We start from the raw sequence: 18,788 nt of genomic DNA, 5'->3' as shown, positions 1-18,788 counted from the left end.
CCATCATGACTCCTGTACCTGTGCTCTTCATACGGCTAAGTTTTTTCGTATTTTCTGTCTGTCTGTCGATCCTCTGGCGTTCTTGTTTGTGGTCAAATTATGTCTCCAACCAGGTCACATAATTATGTAGCTCGATTGGGGAATCGTGCTAAAATTAAGGCGCGATCGCAATCGATTCGCTGACACTCTGGGCCCTCTACTACTGGCCCTCTAAACAACGCCAACCCGCCGCCTTCTCCACTTCCTCCGCTCCCTCCGGTCGACTCCAGACCTCCGCCACCTCCTCTGGTGACTTCTAGAGGTTTGTGGTCACACACTCAGGTCAGTGTTACCTTTCATGTCATTTTTATCGATCCGCGAACTCACTCGACGCGATCCGCGTTTTCTCGGCCCTGCCAGTCGGCAGTGTACGAGTCGATCTCCTCTATCTCTTTACCATACCCACAGTTGCACCAATGGAATGGCCACAATCCCTTGGGGACAAAAAAAAAAAAAAAAAAAAAAAAAAAAAAAGGCAGCTTGTCTTGGATCCGCACGTTAGACTGGGCCCTATGTGCGATGCGTCCGTGGTGGCGGCCGTGACATCGGATCACGCGACCCCCCCACGCGGCTTGCCTCGACCGTCTCGGATCCAATAGCGACCGAGGCGTGTAGGGATGCCCTCCCCTGGTGTAGGGAGGAAGGTGGACCACTAGGGGACACGCTTGCCCATACGCGTGCACCCCCCTCCTTGTCCGGATCACCCGATCCAAGGGAGGCAACCCCTGCTTCGGCACCCTTGCCGGTGACTGCCACAGTTATTTCCCTTGCACCGGCACTGCTCCTCGCCTTCAGTGCGAGCGTGTGCACGGTCCTACCAAGCTATGCGGTGATGACCCCATTTGCCACACCGCCGAGTGCTGCTGTTTCCCATCCACTAATGGTGTCTCAGCAAGCTACTCAACTAAACAATCAGCAACTCATCGCTAAACTTGCTGCAGCAATTATGCACCACTCTGCCTTCTGGTGCGGCGCCTTGCGCCCACAGAGCAGGTACGTGCACGCCCATTGGAACTTTGGCAGTGTTGGATTCTTCTGCCCCATTGCCTAACTCTGCTGTTTCCCAGACTGATATTGGCACTTCCACGTTGAAGTACCTCTTATATCATATCATATATCAATATCAAGGCGTGCAAGCCTGACAAGGCCTTTTACCCCGCTTGAAGTGGGGAAGAAAAAGAGAGTCCCCACGTATGTCTGTTGCATTTTTCAACATTGAGTGCGCAGTGCCTGAAAAATCAGAAAATATGTAAATGAGTTTTGTTTTTAAGTTTTCACAATGAATATCAAGATAATTCTTAAACGTATTAATACCTCGATCCTGCCTCTCGGCAGTGCTCGGGCCGATCTTGTCTATCACTTTATCCGTCAACACACAACTGACAACCGAACGTCGGTCCTCTCGCAGGAGCTATTCGCGAGATTGGACCGCCGTTCAGCAACAGGGGGATGCACATCCCACGGCAAGCCGACGGACTTGTCACCCCCTCGTCCACGACGCCCATAACACTGGATTACGGCGCCGTCATGCTACATGCCCCGACCGTCTCGCGTCCGATGGCGACCGATTCGGGTTGGGATGCCCACGGCACAAAGGGACATTATAATTATTCCCCTTGCGCTCGTTTTCACCTGTGTTGGTTACGGTGGCATCGAACCACGGACTCTCACACACAACATGACACTCCTCCCTGTTCAGCGAGGACACGTCGCACAAGGGGGATATGTGCTCTAAAGACACCTTCCTTTTCGACGATTTTCGGCGCCAAGGGAGGCAACTCCACATTTGTAACCTAGGCGCTTGAAGCTGTGGTTAGTTTCGCCGACACAGCACATCACTCCTGCCCCCCGTGCTGTCCACCAACGATGTTTTCTTTCGGTTTCTCATTGGGTCCTCATGCCCAGTCAGGGACTTTACACATCTTTGCATAGCAACTGCACTTTTCTTGCTGTTTCTCAGGCTATTGGCCACAGGAAATGCATCACAATATTTCCCCTTCTATCCATTTGATTTATTATCACAAGCAACAATCACGAAATATATATATATACATATTAAAAAAAAAAAAAAAAAAAAAAAAAAAAAAAAAAAAAAAATCTATATATATGTATATATATACATATATATATATATATATACACACACATATATACATATATACGAGATATATTGCTACATTCAGACACATTCTGCTTTCACTTATAGATGCGTACTTATCCATCAGTATACACATTTGTATGTGCTTATGGGATAAGTTCAGACGACTTTCATATTAACATGTACAATTATATTTCTATCTCTATTCATTGACATCTATTCATTGAGATTCCCTACATAGCAATATAGGCACACTTGCATTTGCGGCCTTCTGTTCACAATGCCCAGAACTCTCTACCTCTACGTACTGGCACTTTATTCATATGCGTATGTACATCTCATATGTAGGTGCATGGACAGATTCCTTTCCATTGATGATTATGCACACTTACCCACTTACTTGGGTATATCTGTGCACGCTACATGTATGCTTATACAGCCGCTTATTTCTTGTGTTTCGATCTCTTGTCATTGGCATACTTCTGACATCATCACTTGAGCTGATGGAAGTTTTTATTCCCTCGGCACATATATGTATTCATTGTCATAAATTCATCCCTACCTTGCTTTTGGAGGACGACTGCACTCACAAAAATAAAATAAAATAATAATAGCCTCATTCACGCCTGAATGTATGCTCCTTCACATTTCAGTAGGGGTTGGTCCTTTGGGATCCACACACACCCCCTTCACACCCACAGGGCTAAGAATGCCTCTCTCGGTGCAAGGACGGACAAGGCAACCCAACTCATTTGCCTGCAACAATCACCCATAAGGCTGGAGTTGCACAAGGAAGGATGAGGCAGTCCAACTTAGAGGTGCCACTCTGGACACACATGCCTTTCATTCCTTCCAAGTTTGTTAGGCATCCCTTCTTTCTCCCCTTGCCTAAAACAACCCTTGGTTGCACCACTGTGATTGTGACAAAAGCTCCACACAGGCCCTACATCCTAGCCAGCCTTCCCATGAAGAGGTGTCTATCCTGCCTTACAAGTTTTAGCGGACCCAAAAACTGCCCACTGGGCAGGAGACAATCACCCTCAGCCCATCTCTTCTACTCCTCTCTAGTAGCAGAAGGCCTGGGTCATAATTGTTTTACTCTACATTTGGGAGAAAGGCATATTGACGAGGACGGATGCGTCCCACAAAGCACAACGAACCGTCCATTAGCCACAGGGGTGTACCTTTCTGCCCACTCATACCAGCACGGCAGATGCCGCATTCAAGCACATCAGTTCACCCCATCACCTTGCTTGAACACAAATCCAGCATCAACGTCTCAAACAATTGGCATTTGAAAGCACTTTCTGCACTTAGTCTCCCCTGCCCAATCCTTTCGGCCTCTACACACAACCACTGCTGTGGTTACAGATGGCCACTCCTCCTCAAGCACTGTCTTTCCAATGAGACACTTCCAGAGGTTTCTAGCCTAGGCAGGCTATCCCATCATGGAGCCCCAGCCTTCGGTCAAGGGCCTGTCAGAGGATGACTTTGTTGTCACTTCGGAAGCAAGCACCATGTCTTTCTGACACACGGTTGCACCACAAGACCCCGTCAACTCTTTCCGGCTTCCTTACATTGCAACATAATCTGCATGGTGAACACCTTCGTCCCTGAAGCACACAGCAGCTGTTTCCTGATTTACCCATGCTGATTGGTGTCCTTCTAGGAACAGTATATGATAATCAGTCGTGTACGACAGTCTCCATCAGAACAGCAAAGGAGGCATCTGCTGTCCAGTCTATTCGGGCTGGAATTCGATTATACATTTTATAGTAGACAGTGTTTTGCCCAAGTTGCATCCCCGGTCCCTCAATCAAGAGGGCCTTAGGACTCATCATTGGGATGGTTCCAAAAGGCTACCTAGGCCTAAGGCTACAGCACTAAGTCCCAGTGCAATTTGACTTCTAGTCTGAGAGACATAGTCATTCATGAAAGACTAAGCTGCAAATGATTTCCCTTTGCAATTAAGAAACCACTGATAATACAGCTCTCACCTTGCAGTTGGCCATACTAAAAACGTATGTCAGATCAGTGCCTTGATGTCAATAGCCAGTACAACACATCTTGAGCCACTTACCTCCCTGCCCCGCCCTGCTCCATCCCAGACTCAGTGCGCACCACTCACAGCCAGAGGCCCGTCATGGATCCGGTCCCCTTTCTCACTAAAGAACCTTCAGCAAAAATTTTCCCCATGGAAGCCCTCTTCCATTTGGGAATTCCACCACAGAATGAGACTCAGTGGCCTGTGGGCACATGAAATGCACTTCCACAGCCTGATCCAACCCAGCCATTGACTGCCGACAACTTTCTGCAGGTTACTCCAACATGCCACACTCAGGCAGAGAAGCCACCAAGCCTTCCGTATGTCCCTTCGTGATGGTACCTACCTGGGCAATTACACAACCCTGTCCCAGAGACACCAGGGACATCAAGTCTTTTGTTGCCAAATGTCTGCCATTCTATGCATAGGCAACATACCAGTGCTGTCATTTTTTGACAACGTCAAAAAAAGGGGGAGGGGCAGAAGGGGGGGAGTGCCCATCGCCTATCAGCTCGCATGGAGGAGCTCCACAGATCTGGCTGTCATGCCTGAGGCAGGCCCAACACGGTGACCTACCTCTGTCTCGTGCCACAGTTTCCTTCAAACACAAAAACCACTTCCACTATCGGCCCACAAATCCGTTGTGGAATCATCAGATCAAACCACATGCGCACCTCCTTGCATTGACGCTCATCCGCGCTCATCCGCTCAGCTGTGGTCCACAGACCTCCCCCACAATACAGCTGTGGACCTCTGTCTTCTTTACCCGCACTAATGTCCTTAGGCGACACAGTACACTCTACTTTCGTCAAATTCTACTTGAGGGACACCTATCGCCTTAGGGATAATGACTCATCGACTTCTACCAGAGAGATGTCGCACGCCTGCGGGTTGATGGTGCAAGAGCCATCGCTTCTGTGGTAGCTGCACAACAGACCATCACAGCACACAGACAGTAGAACAGGTGAGCCCTCCACCTTGTCGCGCTATTCTGCACTAGTTGGGTCACGGTTAAGTATGTGTAATTAAAAGGAAATTTTCTATCTAAAATTACGTTTAAATAACATACTTACCGTGACCCAAATTTAAGACCCTCCCGTCCTCCCCGCTTCCTGTTCTCCCTGCTTGCTGCGCTGGTGATGGCATATTGCCGTCAAAAGAGGGCGATAACCAGCGGGACAAAGGGGAGGTTACCTACTTCCGGGAGGTTATCGGCCGTAGTTTCGTCTGCTCCGCATAGGCGGATAGTAGTTTGCACAGGACAGGAATGTCAGACCCCTGCCGGAGTCTGCACTAGTTGGGTCACGGTAAGTATGTTATTTAAACGTAATTTTAGATAGAAAATTTCCTTTGTTCCACAGTCCCTTGTGAGATGCTGGAAGAATTGCAGATGCCATGAGAATGATAAAACAATCTGGACTCATTCAGCCCTGGGGAATTTACAGCCTCGACAGTCTTCCATGCCATATTGATGCGGAGAAAAATACAGAAAATATGCAGCTTTCCCTCCAGATTATGTGTGGATGCAACCAGAAATACTGTAGGTTAGTTCCCTTTCTTTGCAGTTTATGCATATGTAGGAATGTCAAAAACCATTTTGATGAGGCAATTTTTGATGCCAGAGCAATGCTCGGGAGCAGGGCTGAATGAGTTGATACCTTTTCCCTGACAGGTGCTAGGTGTCTAATGGTGTTCTGTTGGTTCAGTTACCACTTGATTTCAAAGGTTTTAAGGTTAGCTGTTCTCGTGACAAAATCATGAGAATGTTCATGTCTAATTTTATACAAAAAAAGCAAAAATTATGTCCTCATTCCATGCAGAATAATGAAGAGACTGAATGGTTCCGTCATCAGCATTTATGGGGCTGGTTATGCCAGGCCCTTTCTCATTGATATTGAAATGACTTGGTATTTATACCATGGCCACCATGACAATCGTGCATGCACACACAGTACTTAGACATTAGAGTGTATAACAGGGAATGGATGATGACAGGGTTCAGAGAGCTCGAAGCAAGCAGTAATTTCTTGACTGCAGTATGCACGTTTTCCAGTTCTGAAGATGATATTGGGTGTGAAGTGCACTTCCTGAATTTATGAAAAATAGATATTTTTAGCAGGTGGGCTTACACAGGATAAGCAGCATCTGCTAAAAAAAAAAAAAAAAAAAAGCTGTAAAGTTCAAACCCTCCAAACCAGACACAAGAAGGGCCAGAATGGCTCTGTGGACTGTGGATGTTGTTTACTTGCAGTGACATGATTTTCTAAAACTGGATCAAAATCCATGTTTTTGTCTGCTGCTAACTGACCTATGTATTCTGCCACATACTCTCATAATCTTTTATTCCATCTGCTTTTCCACATGCTGGTTGCCATTTTGAAGCCTTCTGTGGAATCTGCACTGTAGTCAAGCCCCAGCCCCTATAGCTTGTCTATTATCAGAACCCTGTCAGTTACCTATGCTTCCAGTGCCAGCTACCTTGCTGTAAGTGTTCAGAGATTTTCCTGAAGGTGTTAATTAGGTTCATGCATATGTTTTCTCTATATTCACACCTTAAACTTATTTATCCCCTACTCGTATGTAGTTTTTCTGATGTCCTCTCTCTAAGAGGGGCCATGTTCATTTTTGATTCACCCTCATATGCAATTCGGTGTTAATTTGATACATGTTAAAAATGGTCAGTGTTGAATCAAATATTTGAGTCTTAGGCGCCTGTATGGAATTTTCTTGTGGAAAGATACATTAGTGTTATTCAGTGTAAACATGTATATTTACTGTGATCAATTGTGTTGGCAAATAGGATTTTGTTGCTGAGTGTCACACATGTGAGTTGGCACCAAATGGTGGTGATAATATAATTTTCAGATATTGCCAGGCTGTGTACAGAAGGGGTAAGATTTGGTTTTTAAAAAAATACAAAAAAAGTTGTGCCTTGTGGGCTGAAAATTGTCATACATGAAAGTAAACTTGACAATGATTTCAGTATTCTCTGGCTGGAAGAATAATGAAATCTGCAGAAAATTAGGCATAGTTGGATGAAAACGATTTGTGAGTGACTTTCCTGTCTATCTCTCTTTTCCATTTGCTGCGGACTGGTAATGTGAAATCCATACTGAGTTTTACTCCAGTGTAATTTTCTCTCTCTCTCTCTCTCTCTCTCTCTCTCTCTCTAAGTCCCTCGTTTTCCTCTCTTTAATCCAGCTGGACTGTGTCTTTGGCCCATTTCAGTGTGATGTTTCCACACAGATGAACTGGAACGATTTCTCGGTTCACTTCTTTCTCCCGTTCCTCATTCCTCTCTGATGTTTCTGTCTCTGTTCCCCAGGACTTTCTCTCTTTCTTTGTCTGTAAGCAAATAATTGGACTAAATGATAATGATAATAATGATAATAATGAAAAGCCTTTCTTATGTGCCACTTCTGATTTTGAAAGGGTTGCAAGTTCACAGATTCCGCTACCATTGTTTTGTCATGAAAGCAGTGTTGTTACCAAAGTTATTTTCACACTATAAGCATAATGGTCATGAAAGAATATTGTGTCTGTAGTTTTATGTTTGATTCTTGTTCCTTTGAACTGAATTGTGAATGCAGACATTGAGTTTGAAGGTTGTTATCATTGACACTGAGTTTGAAATGTTTTTCTGTGGTCCACTGGAACACTTATGATATTCATGTTGAAAATATTATTTGTTCAGTGTTTTAGATCACCATCACTTGCAGCTTATAATATGATTGTAGCAAGAGAGGTCTTTTAGATTTATAGCAAGCAAATCCATGAGCAAATAATCATGATTGTTTTTATTCAGATTTTTTTTCTAAGGTTTTTCTTATATTTGTTGTAAATTGAACTATGTTTATTTTGCCACTAGCATCTTTTGTTGCAAGCTTTGTTCAGAGGTCTTTTTCACTTTGCACAGAACAGAGTTTTTAAGTGTTGGAAAAGTTATTACCTTTCTCTCACTGAACTATGTAACATACAGTAATTAAAGAGTTCTTTTATTTTGTACTGGTTCGAAATCTGTTCACAAAAGATAGGTTTACATGCATGTGTTTGTGTCATTTTGTTTTTACTGTAACTTATGACAAGGAAGTTTTGTCATCTTGTGTTGTGATATTAACTCGCAGAGAGAACTGTGGATTGTTTTCAGGGGCTAAGAAGTGTAAGTTACTGGCTGTGTTGCTGACCTGTCCTGACTCTTCCCCGTGCCTTTACTTTTACCTGACAAAAAAAAAAAAAAAGAGTTCATATTTGAGTATGAACTGTTGAGAACGTACTATACCAGTTGTCTTTCAGCAGTGTGCCACAAAGTATTTGAGATCATGGCATTCCTGCCCAACCCCATCCTTTGTACCTCCACTCACCCTCACCCCTTGTCCAGTCCACACACCAAACGATTGTTCGTCATGCCCTCCCTGTGCCTGCAGTGTTTTCACACCCTTCAGCAGTTTCCAGCCTTTAAAGCACAGTGTTGTCATGTGTGTGACCTCCAGCTGCTCAGCTAAACAGACACCTGCACCATGTCTGACATCTTCATTGTTCTGACTGCCTCTCAGTGTCATCGCACACATTGGACAACTCACTTTGATTCCATTTGGTGGGGTGGGGGGTGGATTGTGATTTTTATCTAAGAAAAATAGCTTGACAATGAAGAGCAGAAAAAGGACATTTTCTTGCGGTGAAAATCGTTTTCACTATGAGATTCTTTCTTTCCCTCCCTGTTCTGCCCCACCCCCCATCTCAGCCACCCATACACGCCTTCCTCCAGCTTTCCCGGCTTCCAGCAGAGGGTGTATAGCAGCCCTCAGACACCAGATTTTTTGGGTGTTTTTTTTTTGTTTTTTTGTTGTTGTTTTTTAAACAAATTTTCAACATTTTTCATTCCCATCTGTGAGACTAAATGATGTGTTGTTTTTGCTGGAAGTGTAATTTCACATGAGTTTCATCTAATATGATATGATATAATGTGATATCATACAGTTTAATGTAATTTAATGTAATATAAAGATAGTTGTTTCCTGGGTTATATTCTGTTATGATTCAGTATACACTAGTGTTTCTCAAGTGATTTATGTATGCACTTGTGTTCACTTTCTTCCTGAAGTTCTCCATTCACAAAGATATCCTTGTATACTTTTTTTGTTTTGTTTTATCCTTGTATACTTTGTGTGTGTGTGTGTGTGTGGGCGCTCGCGTGTATGTTTCTGTGTTGTTTTTTGTTGTTGATTTTTCACAAAGTATTTTTCAAATCTGATTCTCCCACCCCACCCCACCTAACCCCATACCTGCCCTCCCTACATTCCCTTTTTCATGTATGATTTTGTTGTTTTTAGTTCATTTGCTGCCTTGGCTTGCTTTCTGCTCTGAAAAAAGTAATTTTGTCAATTGTAATGAAAGTAAAGGTTGTTAGAGAAATCACAGGTGTGTATTGTGTATGAGCACTAAAGAGGGCTGATGAAGACTGCTGCAGGCTGCATCATATGGGCTTATTGTGTTTGAGCATTGAGAAGTTCTGATTGAGAACTCAACAAGCTGTATTATATATTGTGTATGTGTATTATGTATGTATATTGTGTATGAGCACTGAGGAGTTCTGATGGGAAATCTACAAGCTGTATTATATCTTATCTTTGTGTATTATGTATGTGTATTGTGTTTGAGCTCTGGAGGATTGCCGATACGGACTCTGCCAACAGGCAGTCGAAGTGTGCTGTGAGAACATGGTGTGTGTTATGGGTGGGGGCAGCATGTGGGAGAGGGGGGGAGTGGGGAGGATGGGCAGGGGGCATTTAGTCAGGTGTGTACAGGCTGTGAGTGTTGTGTGTTGGCAGGTGTTCCATCAGGACTGTACAGGATACATTGTAAGGCTTGTGTCAGGTCCATGCTGCCCCACCCTGACCCCCCCTCCGCCCCCCTCCATGTCCGCTCACCCTCCCACAGCTCGCTTGACACTACTCCTCGTCCTCCTTTTCAAAGAAAACTTGCCATTTAGATATTATTATTATTTCCACTGCAAGCATGAGTAGCAGCAGTAGCATGGGGCCCTGTGAGGGTTTCTCTACCCCAAACCAGGGTCTTGCCACATGCTGTCAAAACAAGCATGACCCCACCCTCACTTCCACAGAACCTCCAGTGCAGCATGAGAAATGATCTAGACATTTCCCAGTTTGCAGCGGGGCCCTGTGTGGGTTTCTGTGCCCTGACTAGGGTGTTGGGAATGATCTGTGTGCTGCTGAAGCAAGCATGAATCAGTGCAGCATGATTCTTGATCTGGACTTTTTTTTTTTTTTTTTCGGTTTGCTCCGCTCTCATCACACAGTTCAGTTTTGCTCAGTGGCATGATGAGTTTCCCTGTGAAGCATGATGGGTCTGCGTTAAATGGTGTGATGGCAGTCGGAACGGGGTTCTTTGCTCCAAGGTCTTGAAAGGATAACATATCGTTTGTTTCTTGAAGACAATGCGACTGGAAAGAAAAACTAACTTGTATATGATTATTATTCTGTGCTGTACGTTTATTGCTGTATCTCCTTGAAAAGATAGTGACAGTAAAGGAATACAGACACTGCACTAAATTGAAATGTGTAGTGTTTTTATTGCTGTTAATTTGTTTCTTTGACCATACAGTTTTGCTAGCTTTTCTTTTTTAAATAAGTTTGTTGCTCTTTGTTGATTTTTTTCTAATGATCAGAATATGATATGTTTGTTGTAATAAGTCTTTTACTTCTATCATTTAAAGATCTTATTCCATTCTTTACAAACGATTCATTTTCTCATGCAACTTTCAAAAGTCTGCCGTTTCTCGCACTGTTTGTGACTCATTTTATATTTGCCAATGGATTTTTTTCCCCCGTCGACAGACTCCCTTTCATTTCTTTCCCTCTGTTTACTTTCTTGTACGTGTGATCAGTACAAGGATCCTGTAATCAGTACAAAATGCCAAGTCTTACAGTCATGGTAATTAGATGTCTGTCATCAGCATAAAAAACAGTGAAGCTATTCAGGGTTTTCTAACGGCAGTGTTTGTGGCTTTAGATATTCAGCCAAGTAGATTTTTTTTTTTAGATAACATGTTATGCTGGAATATTTTGTTTGCTAGCATGTGGCTAAATTTTTGTTTTTTGATTATCAGTCATGATAAGAATATTTTAAAAATCTCTGAAACTTGATAACTGCTATATCACACGCATGCTTGGCTTGCCTCCTCCAATATATTGATACTTGTGTTGTTATTCAATACCAAATTAAGAATTTAAATGTTGTCGTGTATGAGTAGTGAAACTTCTGGCTGTAAATGGCATGTGCCATGACTTGACATTAACTGATTAAGTAAATGTAGCAGCCAAATTTACATTATCATTATCAGAACGTGTTCAGTTAACTTAATATAAGTTCTTCTGATTTGATCAATAAGATGAAAAGCTGCTACAAATTTAACAAGCCTTTGAATTCAGTATTAGTGATAGCTTTTTATTCTGAACAACAGTTAAACATCGAAAATTAATGTGTGTATATGTGTTGGTCTGTGTTCCCATGAGCATCATCTATAACAAACACAATTTATAACAAATGCATGCACTTTTGCTCAGCATAGATGAAAATCGTTTGTTTATGCTGAATTGAGTTTGCTACTTGTCATTTATTGTGATCAAGACTAGATGACGCTGATAGATATTGTCCAGCTTTTAACACCCTTTTTTTTTTAGCTTCTTTTGTGTACTTGAAAATAGCAAATTCCATTCAAAATTACTTTTGAGATTATTGTGTAAAACCTGTGATGCTGTTAATTATTGAAAGATTTTGTTTGCTGTTAAGTTGAATGACTTATTAAAGTTATCAGTTGTCTTAGATTCCCTTTGTAGTTCTCATTTTTAAATATATCTTTAAAAATTAATCCTAACCTACAAACATAAGAAAACATATCTTGCCTACACTGACATAAGTAAAATATATGTATATATATTATTGTCACAAATGTCAATACAAGATAATGATTAATTTGTAATGATAAATCTAGGCTTCTTTCTGAAAATATGGTCTGAACATGAGTTGTCTTCATGAACACAGGTGTTCTTTCTTTTCTCTTTGCTTTGATACTCATGTTATAGTCCTTTTATATATAGTGGTGAACAATTAAAAATAACGACAAGCTTGTTTGATTCACATTCTTACACATACACAGGCATGCATACTTGCAATCATGGACATGTGCATACTTAAATGAATACCTGCATGTTCATATATGCAGACGCACATATATATATAAAGTAATAGTCACAAATTGCTCTGGAACAATTTTTCTCTAGAACAAAATCACATGTGCATGTCTTACTATATATACTGTACGTCATTAGCAGCATATTTTGTGATATGCAGTTAAGCCACTTTAACCTTTCTTTTAACTTTGTTACATCACTATAATCAATGGATAATCTGACAGAAAATAGTTTCTGATTTGATCTAATGGAAATAATTCTATTTATGATAACTTAAGAGATTGGAGAAAAAAAAAAAAAACATTTTCCATTGTTGTCGTCAGGAAACTAAACAGTAACATCAAATATTTGGTACAAATGCAATGCTTTAGGATTTTATGACATGTTTTTTTGTGCCAAAAGTGGTGCTGTTGTTAGGAAACTAAGCAGTTAAAACAAAATATTTGATGAAAAAGCAGTGCTTTAGGTTTTTCATGACACACTCTCTGAGCGAAAAGTGGTTCTGTTGTTAGGAAACTGAGCAGTTACAACTATAAGTCCATGTAACTGCAGTGCTTTTGGTTTTCTGTTACATTTTTTGGCATGCCAAAAGTATTACTTTTTTTGAGGGTGAGGGGTTGGGGGGTGTCATCCTTTACGAAATGATAGTGATTGTGTTTCAGCCTTGTGATTTAGGTTTTCATGACACATATTTTGTGTGAGAAGTAATGCCTTAAGGATTCATGCTTGTCACCCTTTGCACAATGAGGGTGGTTGTTGTTTCAACCTTTTGATTTAAACAAGGTTTTTATAACATATACACATATTTTATACCCAAAGTGATGCTTTAAGCTTTCATGCTTGTCATACTCTGCAGAACGAGGGTGGTTTTTGCTTAAACTTTGTGATTTAAGGTCTTTATGAGATACATTTCACGCCAAAAGTGATACATTAAGATTTCATGTTCATCATCCTTCACAGAATGAGGGTGGTGGTGGTGGTTTCTTTAGCACTGTGTGGTTGTGGTTGTGTCACCAGGAGAAGGTGGCGAAAACGGCGTGCATGTCGGCGTGCCAGCACATCGCGTCACGCCTGATGGGGTTCCTGCTGGACAACGAGATCCGACAGCTGTCCATGGGGGCCCTGCAGCAGTTCAACCTGGACATCATGGAGTGTGAACGTGAGTTTGGTCCCTCTCCCACCCACCCAACCTCCCAACTGTGCCCACTCTAGGCCATCCTGTCCCTTGTCAACATATTGTATTGTTATCCTGGACCCTTGCCAGCATGATATAGTATTGTATTTTATTGTATTGTATTACTCTTGTCACAATAGACTTCTCTGTGTGAAATCCAGGACCTTTGCCAACATATTTTTTTGTATTACTCTTGTATTGTATTGTATTGTATTGTAATGTAATGTAATGTGTTGTATTACTCCTGACACAACAGACATCTCTGTGTGAAATCTGGGACCCTTGTCAACATGAAATTGTATTGTATTGTATTGTATTATATTGTATTGTATTGTATTACTCTTTTGTCAAAACAAAATTTTCTATTTGAAATCCGGGTGGTTTTCACCCAGAGAGAACATGTCGCTACAGTGTAAGACCCACCTTTTTTTCTGCCTGCAATTGTATTTGTTTTTCCTTTCAAATTAGATTTTTTTTTCTACAAGATTTTGCCAGGGACAACTCTTTTGTTGCCATGCATTCTTTTATGCGCATGCTGCACACGGGACCTGAGTTTATTGTCTCATCCAAAGATGTTTTGTGTCTGTCTGTGTGTGGTTGTGTTTTGGTTTGTGTTGAGTGTGTGTTTTTTGGTTGTGTGTGGCTGTGTTTTTTTGTGGTTGTTGTTGGGGTTTTGATTCCTTGTTGTGTGATGGTTGGTGTGTTTGTGGTTTGGTATCGTGGTGGGTGTGTTGTTTTTTGTTTTTGGGTTTTGGGTGCTGGGATTGATTTGTTTTTTTTGTGTTGTGTGTGCTGCCCTTTTTTTTGTGTTGGGTGTGTTTATTCGATCGTTGCGTTGGGTGGGGTGTGCGTAGCTGTGATTGTGATTGTGATTGATTGTTTTGTTTTGGTTTGCTTGGGTTGGGATGGGAGGGCGTTTTGCTGTCTGTTGGTGTTTGTTGATTGCGCTCGGATTGTGTGTTTGTGTTTGTTTTGCATGTTGGTGTTGTTTTTTGTTGACTTTTGTTTTGATGTTGTTTGATTTTGTCCGGTGTTGCTTATTTGCGTGATGTGTTTGCTGTTTGTGGTTGCTTTGGGTGTGGTGTTTTTGTTGTGTTTGTTTTTGTGTTGGTTTTTTTTGCTGTGTGTTTGGTGTCTTGTCTGTCTGTGTTGTGGGTGCGTTGTTGCTGTGGTGGTTGTTGTTGTGTGTTGTTTGATTTTGGGGTGGGTGGTGGTGTTGTCCCCCCCCCCCCGCCCGCCCGCTGTTGTTGCCCACCTGTGGGGGGTTCTGTCGGTTGGTGGGTTTGTTGGCTTGAATGTTGTGATGATGTGATCTGTTTGTTTTGATTGTCCTTTTGTGATTTTTATGTGCGTTTGATTGTTGTTTTGTATGTTTGATGTTTTGTGTGTGGGGGAGAATTGGTTTGTGCTTGGTGTTTGAGGTTGTGTGGTGGGGTTGTGATTGGGGGTGGGTCTGGGATCGGGGTTTCGTTTTTTATTTTGTGTCTGTTTTTGTTTGTTGTTGGTTGTTTAGTTTGTTTGTTTGTGTTCTGTGCGTGTTTGTTTCTGACTTTTTGTGATTTGTGATGTTGTTTTGGTGTTTTTTTTGGTCTTTTTTGTTCCGTGTGTCCTTTCGTTTTTGTTTATGTCTGTCTTTTTATTTTGATTGTGTTTGATTGTCCTTTTTTTTGTACTTTTGTTGTTTTGTGTGTTGTGTTTGTTTTTGTTGTGTTGATTTTTGTGATGTTTGATGTTGTTTTTGTTGATTGATTTTTGTTGTGTGTTTTTTTTGTTTTGTTTCTTTGATTTGTTTTTTTGGGTGTGTTGTGTGTGTTGTGTTGTGTGTGTTTGTGTTGTTGTATGTGTGTTTTGTTTCTTGCTTGTGATTTTTGATTGTTTTTGTTTGTGTTTTGCTTGTGTTTGTGTTGTTTGTTGTTTTTTGTTGTTGATGTTGTTTTTGTTGTTTTTGTGTGTTGTTGTTTGATGATTGCTTTGGTTTGGTTTTTGTGTGTATTTTGTTGTTTGTTTTGTTGTTTTTTTCTGTGTGTTTGTGGTTTTTTTTGTGTTGATCTGTTGTTGATTTTGTGTGTGTTGTGTTGTTGTGTTTTTTGTTGTTTTTGTGATTTTTTGTGTTTTTTTTAATTTTTTTTTTCGTGTTGGTTGTTTTTTGTGTTTTTGTTTTTTGTTGATTTGTGTTGTTTTGTTTTTGATGCTTTGATTGGTGTTTGTTTTTTTTTTTTTCTGAGTTTTGTGTTTTGTGTTTGGGTTTTGTTATTGTGTTTTGATGTGTTTTGTTTGTCCCCCTGTTTTTTGATTGTTGATTTTGGCGTTTGTTTTTGTGTGCCTGTTTGTTTACTTTTTTAGTGATTTTTGATGTTTTTTTTTTTTGTGTTTTGGTGTTTGTGATTGTTGTGTGTGCCGGTTGTTGATGGTTTGTTTTTTTGTTTTTGTGTTTTATGATGTTTGCTGATTTGTTGCCTGTGTTTTTTGTTTGTTTTTTGTTTGATTTTGTTGTGTATGTGATTGTGTTTTGATTGTTTTTGATTCTTTTTTTTTTTTGTGGTTGTTGTTTGTGATGTTTTGCGGATTGTTTTGATTTTTGTGTTTTTGGTGTTGATTTTTGATTGTGTCTTGTTTGTTGGTTTTGCTGTTTGTTTTTTTTTTGTGATTGTGTTGTGCTATTGTCCTGTTGATTGTGTTTTGTTTGTTTGTTTGATGTTGTGCTGTTGGTGTCTTGCCTTTTTATTCGTGTGTTTTGTTGTTTGATTGCTTTTTTGTTTTTTGTTGTTTCCTGTGTTGTTTTGCTTTTGGATTTTTGATGTGCCTTGATTTTGTTGTTTGTTTTGTTGTGAGTTTGTTTTTTGATCTCGGTTTTTTTGATCCTTTTGATGTTGAGTTGTTCTGTTGATTGGTGTGTTGTGTTGTTTGTTTTTTGTTGTTGTTTTTTTTTGTTTTTGTTGTTTGTTTTGTTGTTGTTTTGTGATGTGTTGTTCTTTGTTTGGTTTGTTTGGTGTGTTTTTTTGTGATTTTTGGGATTTTTTTTTTTGTGTTTTGTGTGATTTTTGTTTTGGTTGTTGTGATTTGATTTGTTTTGATGTTTTTGGTTGTGATGTGATGTTGTTTTTTTGCTTTTTTGTGATGTTTTTTGTGTGACATTTTTGTTTGTTCTTTTGTGTTTTGTTTTGTTGTTGTGTGTGTGGTGTTGTGATTGGGATTGTTTTTTGGTTGTGTTTTTGTTGTTTGATTGTGTTGGGTGTGTTTCGGTTTGATTTTTGTCTTATTTGTGTTGATGTTAGTGTGTTGTTTGATGTTTGTGTTTGTTTTTTGTTTGTTTTGTTGTTTTGATGATTTTGGTTGTGTTTATGTGACTTTTTTTTTTGTTATTTTGTTGATTTTTTTTTGATTTTTGTTGCTTGTTGTTTGTGTGATTTGTGTTGTTTGCTGTGTGTGTGTTGTTTGATTTTTGCCTGATTGGATTTTTTGTTTGATGTGGTTTTTTTGTTGTTTTTTTGTATTTTGTGTTTTGCGTTGTTTTTTGTGTTTGTTTTGTTTTTTGTTTTTGTTTTTGTTGGTTTTTGGTTTTTGCTGTTTTTTGATGTTGATGATGTTGTTGTGTTGGATTTTTTTGTGTGATGTTCCCTATTATTGTTATGTTTGTTGTTTTGATGTTTGGGTGATGTTTGTTTTGTGTGTTGTTGTGTTTTTTTTGTGTTCGTTGTTGTTTGATGGATTTTTTTTCATTTGTGTTGTGTTTGATTTTGGTGTTGTTTGTGTTTTTTTTTTTGGTTGTTGGTGTTTCTTGTGTGGGTTTTTTGTTGATTTTGTGTCCTTTTTGCTTTTTTTTTTTTGGTTGTTGTTGTGTTATTGATTTTTGATTGGCTGGTTGTGTGATTTTTGTTGGTGTGTGATTGTTGTTTGCTTTGTGCTTGGTTTTTGTTTTGGTGTTTTGTGTGTGTTTTGTTGTTGTTGTGTGTTGTGATTTTGTGATGTGCGTTGGTTTTTGCTTGTCTTTGGTTGTTTGGTTTTGTTTGTTGTGGATGTTTGGGGATGTTGGGGTGATGGTTTTTGTTGTTGGTGGGGCATTGTGGGGGGGTGCGTGGTGGGGGGTTTTGTGTGTGATCTGTGGGGTGGGGGTTGTGTGGTGCTTGATGTTGTGTGGGATGTTGCTGTGTTGTTGTTGTGTTTTGTGTGTTTTTTGTGATGATTTTTTTTATTTTGGATGTGTTGTTGTTGGTTTTTTTGTTTTTGTGTTTGTGTTGTATGATTGTTTGTTATCTGTGTGTGATGTTTTTTGTGTGTTTGTTTTGGATTGTATGTGTGGTGTTTGTTTGTGGTGTTTGTTTGATTTTTTGATGATTTTGATTTTTGTTATGTGCCTGATGTCTTTGTTGCTTGTTGTTGTGTTTGTGTTGATTCTCCTGGTTTGTGTTTTGTTTTGGGTGTTTTTTTGTTTTGTGGTTGGCTCTTTGTGTGTTGTTGGGTGCCCTCATTCTGTGTTGTTGTGAATTATTTTTGTGTTGTTGTTGTTGTTGTTTGTGTGTGTTTTGTTGTCTGATTGTTGGTTTGTGTTTTTTGTGTGTTTGGTGTTTGTTTTTGTTGTGTGGTTCGGGTGTTTTGATTGTTTGTTTGAGTGTTGTTGATGTTTGATTTTGTTTTATTGTTGCTTTTGTCTGGTTGTATGAGTGTGTGTGTGGTGTTGTTGTCTGGTGGGGTGTTGTGTGTTGTTGTGTGTGTGTTGTTGTGCTGGGGGTGTATGTGTATGGGTTGGTGTGGATTTTGTTGGGGGTTTGTGTTTGTGTGGTTTGTTGGGTGTGTGGGTGTCTTGTTATCCCGTGTGTTGGTGTGTGGTTGATTGTTTGCTTTTTGTGGTGCTTGTTTGGGTGTGTTGGATTGTTTTTTGGGGGGTTGGTGTTTTATTTGTTTTGGGTTTGGTTGGGACGTGTGTGTTTTGATTTTGTTTTTGTTGTTTTTTTTTTTTTTGAGTTTGTGGCCTTTTGATTTGGTGTTGTTGTTTGTTGTGATGTGCTTTTGTTTGTATGCGTGTTTTGTGTTGTTGATTTTGTGATGTGTGGTTGATGTTTGTTGTTGTGGGTTGTTTTGTTTGTTGCTGTATTGATTTGTTTGTGGGTTTGGTGGGGGTGTTTTTGATGATGTTTGTGTGAATTTGTGGATGGGTGTTTGTGTGTGGTATGGTTTTTGGGATGTGGGTTGTGTTTTTTGGAGGGTTGTTGTGGGTGGGATTTG

General features: G+C 40.3%; 1 protein-coding gene across 1 annotated transcript in view; it reads left to right on the top strand.

The window, feature by feature from the left end:
- The window catches only part of LOC143277780 (exocyst complex component 6B-like), a 47,877-nt gene that overhangs the window by 20,724 nt on the left and 8,365 nt on the right, over positions 1-18,788 (top strand). The window contains exons 17-18 of the mRNA XM_076582685.1: positions 10,010-10,039; positions 13,409-13,550. Coding sequence (XP_076438800.1) covers positions 10,010-10,039; positions 13,409-13,550 — 172 coding nt within the window. The remainder of the gene's footprint in view (positions 1-10,009; positions 10,040-13,408; positions 13,551-18,788) is intronic.

Source organism: Babylonia areolata, chromosome 2 (assembly GCF_041734735.1).
Source record: "Babylonia areolata isolate BAREFJ2019XMU chromosome 2, ASM4173473v1, whole genome shotgun sequence".
NCBI lineage: Eukaryota > Metazoa > Mollusca > Gastropoda > Neogastropoda > Buccinidae > Babylonia > Babylonia areolata.
The sequence above is the reverse complement of the archived record's forward strand: the minus strand, read 5'-3'. Positions and strand labels throughout refer to the sequence as shown.